General features: G+C 46.3%; 1 protein-coding gene across 1 annotated transcript in view; it reads left to right on the top strand.

The window, feature by feature from the left end:
* LOC311041143 (formin-like protein 2) overlaps positions 1–7,500 on the top strand; it is a gene marked incomplete at both ends in the record, with an annotated part of 34,231 nt that overhangs the window by 2,222 nt on the left and 24,509 nt on the right. The window contains 5 exons of the mRNA XM_084051649.1: positions 509–592; positions 784–864; positions 2,441–2,517; positions 3,889–3,972; positions 5,999–6,142. Of these exons, the coding sequence (XP_083907775.1) occupies positions 509–592; positions 784–864; positions 2,441–2,517; positions 3,889–3,972; positions 5,999–6,142 (470 nt within the window). The remainder of the gene's footprint in view (positions 1–508; positions 593–783; positions 865–2,440; positions 2,518–3,888; positions 3,973–5,998; positions 6,143–7,500) is intronic.

Here is a 7,500-nt window from a genome sequence, read left to right on the forward strand (position 1 = left end):
TCGCCACTACTGAATTGGTCTTCCATCTTGGCAGCGTAGGCCTTTTTTGCCTTCCTGATGGCGTTGTTCTGGGCCGCGCTGCCGGATCTGAAACCGCAGCGTCCCGTTCATGCAGTTGCACACGTACGCCGCTGTCCTTCCACGGTTTCTGATCGGGATAGATCCGAACTGTCTTTTTAGGAACTATGTCTATGCAATTACTGATAAAGCCAGTGACTGAGTCTGAGAGTTTGTTGACATTACTCCCATCGGCGTCCTTAAACATCCCCCAGTCAGTCTGGTGAAAACGGGATTGTAAAATAGCGTCTCTGTCCTCAGACCAGGTTTGGATCTCCTTCCCAACCACCGGCTCTGTTTGTAGGCCGGTATGATTAATACTCTGTCTGTCTCTGTCTCTCTGTCTCTCTCTCTCTCTCTCTCTCTCTCTCTGTCTCTCTCTCTCTCTCTCTCTCTCTCTCTCTCTCTCTCTCTCTCTCTCTCTCTCTCTCTCTCTCTCTCTCTCTCTCAGAATTCCATGAACCTTCCTCCGGACAAGGTGCGGTTGTTGCGTTGCTATGACAACGAGAAGAAGTGGGAACTAATCTGTGATCAGGTGAGACCAGGAAGTCTCCTACCATGGCGATTATCCAGACTTCATTAACTAACGTTGTGACGGATTACTTCCTAACTGTGTGTGTGTGTGTGTGTGCGTGCGTGCGTGCGTGCTTGCGTGCGTGCGTGCGTGCGTGCGTGCGTGTGTGCGTGTGTGTGTGTGTGTGTGTGTGTGTGTGTGTGTTGCCATAGGAACGCTTCCAGGTGAAGAACCCCCCCCACACTTATATCCAGAAGCTGAGAGGTTTCCTGGATCCTGCCGTCACACGCAAGGTACCCTGGGAAATGTATATCTATGAGCACATTAGAGACGTAGCAGCAGAACGGCACAGAATGCTGCTAACCCCCCAACATAATCATATTTAAACTGGAGACCCCCAAAATAATCATATTTAAACTGGAGACCCCCCAACATAATCATATTTAAACTGGAGACCCCCCAACATAATCATATTTGAACTGGAGACCCCCCAACATAATCATATTTGAACTGGAGACCCCCCAACATAATCATATTTGAACTGATGACCCCCAACCTGACAAGCACCTGGAATTGTAGGAGTTGAGGCATTACATTTGGTAAATGGTTCCACAGATAAATATTGTGAAAATAGCAGATCTACAAGCTCACAAGGCCTCGTTGTGACCTCGTTGTGAGCTTGTAGATCTGCTATTTTCACATTTGTTACCTCTTTCTTATATTATTTAATAATGTGTCCAATGTTTGACCAGTTTTTATAATATACTTTGTTGATTACTTTTATAGCAGTCTTTCTTTCCCATTTTTAGGAGTCTTGAAAGTCCTTAAATTGTAACTTCACTGTCATCCGGGGAACCCCCCCCCCCCCCAAAGAAAAAGGAAATCAAATGGGGACCACAGCCCACATGTTTAGAACCACAGGGCTAGTTATGACAGTCTGCAATTGCGATTAACGATGTAATCGTGTGGCTTCTTTATGCTTGCCATTTGGTGCCTTTGTCCCTTCAGTAGAACATCAGACCTGTGAGGGTCCATTTGGTGACTTTGTCCCTTCAGTAGAACATCAGACCTGTGAGGGTCCATTTGGTGCCTTTGTCACTTCAGTAGAACATCAGACCTGTGAGGGTCCATTTGGTGCCTTTGTCCCTTCAGTAGAACATCAGACCTGTGAGGGTCCATTTGGTGCCTTTGTCCCTTCAGTAGAACATCAGACCTGTGAGGGTCCATTTGGTGCCTTTGTCACTTCAGTAGAACATCAGACCTGTGAGGGTCCATTTGGTGCCTTTGTCCCTTCAGTAGAACTGTGAGGGTCCATTGTGAGGGTCCATTTGGTGCCTTTGTCACTTCAGTAGAGCATCAGATTGTCCAAACGCATTGTCACAGAGAAAGGGGGGTCATTTACCAGGTGTGAAATTATGACAGGTGTGAATTGGCAAAATTTCACACCTGACACCTGTCACACCTGCACAAAATCAGCGTATTTACCAAACAGTTTTTGCCAAGGACCGCCCATACTTTCTTCTGATTGGTTGAAATGAACATGAACAGGAACTGGCTGTTTCTACCCCTTTTTTTGCGCCGATAAAATGTTTTTTTTTGTCTTGGACGGAGGCGCGCCGCCTGAAGCAGACCTGAGCCAAGAGGGCTTCCCAGTTAGAATCCTAAATCGGGTTTTGGGGTGAGCGTTCGGCGCAACTGCCAATCAAAGTGACTAACTGACCAATCACAGCACGTCTTTTCCGGGGCTTCCGGGCAAAATCCTGTCCTAGATTGTATCTATGCGGGAAATCAGGCAAGATGTGGAGTGAAGGGAAGGTCACGTCTGTAATGTCTCACGGAGGTTTTGTTGATCTTTGCATCATTTTCTAGAAGTTCCGTCGCCGAGTTCAAGAGTCGACTCAGACCCTCAGAGAGCTGGAGATCTCCCTACGAACCAACCACATAGGGTACCTGTCTGTCTGCCTGTCTGTCTGTCTGCCTGTCTGTCTGTCTGTCTGTCTGTCTGTCTGTCTGTCTGTCTGTCTGTCTGTCTGTCTGTCTGTCTGTCTGTCTCTGTTGTGTCTCTGTTGTGTCTGTCTGTCTGTCTGTCTGTCTGTCTGTCTGTCTGTCTGTCTGTCTCTGTTGTGTCTGTCTGTCTGTCTGTCTGTCTGTCTGTCTGTCTGTCTGTCTGTCTGTCTGTCTGTCTGTCTGTCTCTGTTGTGTCTGTCTGTCTGTCTGTCTGTCTGTCTGTCTGTCTGTCTGTCTGTCTGTCTGTCTGTCTGTCTGTCTCTGTTGTGTCTGTCTGTCTGTCTGTCTGTCTGTCTGTCTGTCTGTCTGTCTGTCTGTCTGTCTGTCTGTCTGTCTCTGTTGTGTCTGTCTGTCTGTCTGTCTGTCTGTCTGTCTGTCTGTCTGTCTGTCTGTCTGTCTGTCTGTCTCTGTTGTGTGTGTCTGTCTGTCTGACTGCCTTAATATGTTAATAATGTTAATGAACATTATGTGTTCAGGTTAATGATTGTAATGATGTTAAACATGTGTTCAGGTGGGTCAGATTAATCATGTGTGTGTTAATGAACTCTTTAACTGACAGAGTAATAGTGTGTAATAGTGTGACGCTACTACCAGCGAAAATTTCCCCACAGGAAATAAACAGGAAGTTATGTTTTTAAATCAGCAGAATGCGACAGAATTACGGGTCTGTCGTCATCAGGCAGTGAAAGCATCATTCATAGGGTAGGTAACAGCGCCATCTGGTGGAAGACCAGTGAAAACACACTAGCCTGGTTCCAGACGAATCTGCCTTTGCAAAATTGCATGAACTTTAGCCCTCGGCAGATTAGGTCTGGCCCCCCTCCATAGAGATTTCATTTCTCTCCCTCCGCAGTTGTGCGGAACCAACCAGGGCCCAGTATCCAAATATGGGCGGGCTTATCACAAGGAAGCACTGCTCTGATTGGTTCGTACAAGGAGGCACTGCTCTGATTGGTTTAGGTCTAACCAATAGAGTCCGTTTGGATCTTTTTGTAACCGCCCCTTGGAAAAAAATCTAGCGTTGATAGGGACCAGACTAATATCCACGCAGTGTGTGGTGTGATATTGTCTGGCCACGCCAGGCTAAAAACACACATCTGGTCATTCTCCTCAGTAGCAGGCTGCGCCGCCGCACAATCTGATGAGAAATGTTGTCCGTGGCAGGCGAAGAGTTAACATAATGAACATGTATGTGTTAATATGTTATATGTTCAGCTTAATGATGTATGTGTTCAGGTGGGTCAGAGAGTTTAATGTTAGTGATGTTTGAATTATGATGTTAATGAACATAATTAACCCTATGTGTTCAGGTGGGTCAGGGAGTTCCTGAACGAGGAGAACCAGGGTCTGGATGTTCTGGTGGAATATCTGTCCTTCGCTCAGTATGCTGTTACGTAAGTCTGTCTGTCTGCCTGTCTGTCTGTCTGTCTGTCTGCCTGTCTGCCTGTCTGTCTGTCTGTCTGTCTGTGTGTCTGTCTGTCTGTCTGTCTGTCTGTCTGTGTGTGTGTCTGTGTCTGTCTGTCTGTCTGTCTGTCTGTCTGTCTGTCTGTCTGTCTGTCTGTCTGTCTGTCTGTCTGTCTGTCTGTCTGTCTGTCTGTCTGTCTGTATGTCTGTCTGTCTCAGGGACGTGCACAGATAGACTCTAGGTGGGGCTAGAGCACCTGCCCTTTGCCCTCTTGACCAGAAGTGCCCTTTTTGAAAAAAAGAAAAACAAGAATGACCAAAGTTATAATAAAGCCGCATGGGCAGGCTTTTTTGGGGCCAATCTTTTCATAGACCTGATTACTTGTTTTTTGGATTGCTTGTTTCTCTCGCCAAACCTGGCAACATTAGCGTCGCAGATTAAGGCTGTAATGTTTTTTTATATAAGTGGTGGCAACATTTTGTGACACCACACGGGTCTTCCCAACAATAGCTAAGATTGAAGTCAGTGTGAACATGGCCAAATAATAACTTAATAGCCAAACTAGGTCTAATGAAGCACGCTAGCATGTAGGCTAACCCTCCGGCCTGAAGCTCTCTTGTTGTGATTTGTGTGATTTGTGTCCATGCTGGCCCCTAATATGGTCTGCTTCCGGGTGGATCAACCTAACTAACAATGAGGATCGTTCTGATTGGATCTCTTCTCCATTCGTCCCGCCCTAACATTTTCGTCTCGTCTAATTCGTTGACTAACGTGTCCATTACATTTTCGTCTCCCCATTGGCTTAAAAGGGGGGCTTAAAAGGGGGGAAGTGTGATGGACAGCCAGGACAGCCAATGACACTTACAGATGTGCCACTTCAAAACTTCACATGTTACTGTTCTTTCCCTGATAGTGCCCTGAAAATGCATTTTTTTCCCCTCCCTTTTCTGCCCTTAAAATGCACTGTTTTTCCCCTGAAAAGAAGTTGTCACTACACACCCCCGTTTTTCCCTTCAACAGACATCCATATACATGAGAACAAAAGAATGTGTGTTGAACAAGGTGTCAGACTCATTATGAGGCGAAAGGTGATTTGACCAGTTGCTCAAATTAATTAGCATCATAAAAGCAGTGATCATCAAAATAATTCAGCATTTTAAATGCCCTTCTTTGTCCCTCTTATTGCCCTGGGAATCCCCTGAAAATTTACTGTCTTGGCGATGGCAGGACATGTGAAGTTTTGAAGTGGCACATCTGTAGGTGTCACAAAATGTCACTCGGGTGTTGGACTAGGACTGGTGCTGTTTATAGAGCCGCTGCAAGCATGCGGCTAAAAAACTGTTTTTTTTCTTTCAGTTTACAGCAGGGGTCCCTTAGGTCCCTTAGGGGGTCCTCAGAGTTACTACAGGGGGTCCGCAAATCTTTATTTGATATGATTTTTCTTTTTACCATAACCACTCGAAACCTAGCATCCCTTTTCTGAGGAGAACTTTAGCCAAAAAAAGCAGATCTACAAGCCAAGCCAAGGGCTTGTAGATCGGCTATTTTTGGCAAAGAGGTATAGGTGTAGAGGGAAAAAAGAGCAGACCAAGTAAACAAAAAAAAGTATAATTTACTTGAGCGCCTGCCCCTCAAAATGCCTGTGCTCTGTCTCTCTCTCTCTCTCTCTCTCTCTCTCTCTCTCTCTCTCTCTCTCTCTCTCTCTCTCTCTCTCTCTCTCTCTCTCTCTCTCTCTCTCTCTCTCTCTCTCTCTGCACTCACTCACTCTATGTGAGAGAGTGCAGGTCTTCACCAGGCTGGGTGGCCTACCCAGGGCTGTGTCGTATGACATACGGTTCAACTTTTAACAAGTGTTACATGTCACTGACTTTAGCCAAGAGTACAAACAGTGAAATGTTGGTGTGTAGGTCGGATGAACAACGGTAACAACTGTTTGTGTGTGTGTGTGTGTGTGTGTGTGTGTGTGTGTGTGTGTGTGTGTGTGTGTGTGTGTGTGCGTGTGCGTGCGCGTGCAGGTTTGATGGAGAACAGTCAGAGAACAGTGAAACGTCGGTGGAGTCGCCTTGGAGTCGGTCCATCGAGGATCTCCATGGCGATAGCAACCTTCCCTCCCCCTCCTCCGGAAACAACGTGCCCAGAGCGTCACGACACTCTATAAGGTACACACACACACACACACACACACACACACACACACACACACACACACACACACACACACACACACACACACACACACACACACACACACACACACACTACCGTCAGGTTGTTACGTAGGATGGACAATCTGTCTGTCTGTCTGTTTGTCTGTCAAAGGATTTCTGTAGGCTATACCATTGGTTCTCAAAGTGGGGTCCGGGGACCCCAAGGGGTACTTGAGGGGGTTCCAGGGGGTCCCCAGCTAAATGATGGATAGGAACCAAATGGACCCTTATGGGTCTGTAACTCTGAGAGTGTACAAATGGTACCATTTCCACCATTTATCCACCATTTGTACACTCTCAGAGTTAAATTAATATTAATTTTACAATATAAATTGGGGTCCCAGAGAGAGAAATGCCAGAGAGAGAAATGCCAGAGAGAGATATGCCATTAAATGGGGGTCCGTAGCCTAATGCATGTCAAACTGGGGGTCCTTGAAATTAAAATGGTTGAGAATCACCGCTAGGACCGTACAAATCTTCTCTTATGGGGGTCCCTGGCTTATCTTTTCAAATGGGGGTCCGCAGGCTAATAAGTGTCAATTTGGGTTTCTGTAGGCTATATATGTTATTATTGTGACCAGGTTAGGTGTTACCTAGCCTCCATCTCCAGGCCTTTATTTTTTAGTTTTGCTAAAAAATAAAGGCCTGGATCAGCGAGTCTGTGTTCCGGGCATAGGAAGTGTTTCATTTCCCCAACCAACCAGAGTGCAGTGGGCGTCGCTCGTAATGTTGGGGGCAGATCGGTGAACCAATGGGATCAGGCGCAATCTCTCTCCGGAGATGTTAAACCCGCCCCTCTATGCCGGATAGGAGCCACGCTAGGGTCCACGCTTGTAGATCTGCTATTTTTGGCTAAAGTTCTTCTGCTCAGAAAAGGGACGCTATAGGTTTCAAGTGGTTAATGTAAAAAAAACATGATCATATCACACAAAGGTTTGGCGGACCCCCTGTAGTAACTCTGAGGACCCCCCTAGGGGTCCCGGACCCCCTGTTGAAGAGCCCTGCTGTAGTGTGTGATGCCCTGAAGAGAATGTGATAAGATAATCTTATGAGACCAGATGTCAACATCATTTAGGGTTGAAGTAATCCTAAGGCCAGCTGTAGTTGCATATTTTGACACAAACCGCCAAATTGCCGATCTACGAGCCCACTGTGAGCTTGTAGATCTGCTATTTTCCGGCATTCTTTTAACTCATTGAGTGCCATTAACGTGTTTCACGTGTTTTTACCGCTATGGCTCAACGTGCCAATGACGTGTTTGACGTGTTTTTGAAAAAATAGTTTTTTTAAACATGTCCAGAACCCAAGAT

Source organism: Gymnoscopelus microlampas (assembly GCF_963454915.1).
Source record: "Gymnoscopelus microlampas genome assembly, chromosome: 24".
NCBI classification, from domain to species: Eukaryota; Metazoa; Chordata; class Actinopteri; order Myctophiformes; family Myctophidae; genus Gymnoscopelus; species Gymnoscopelus microlampas.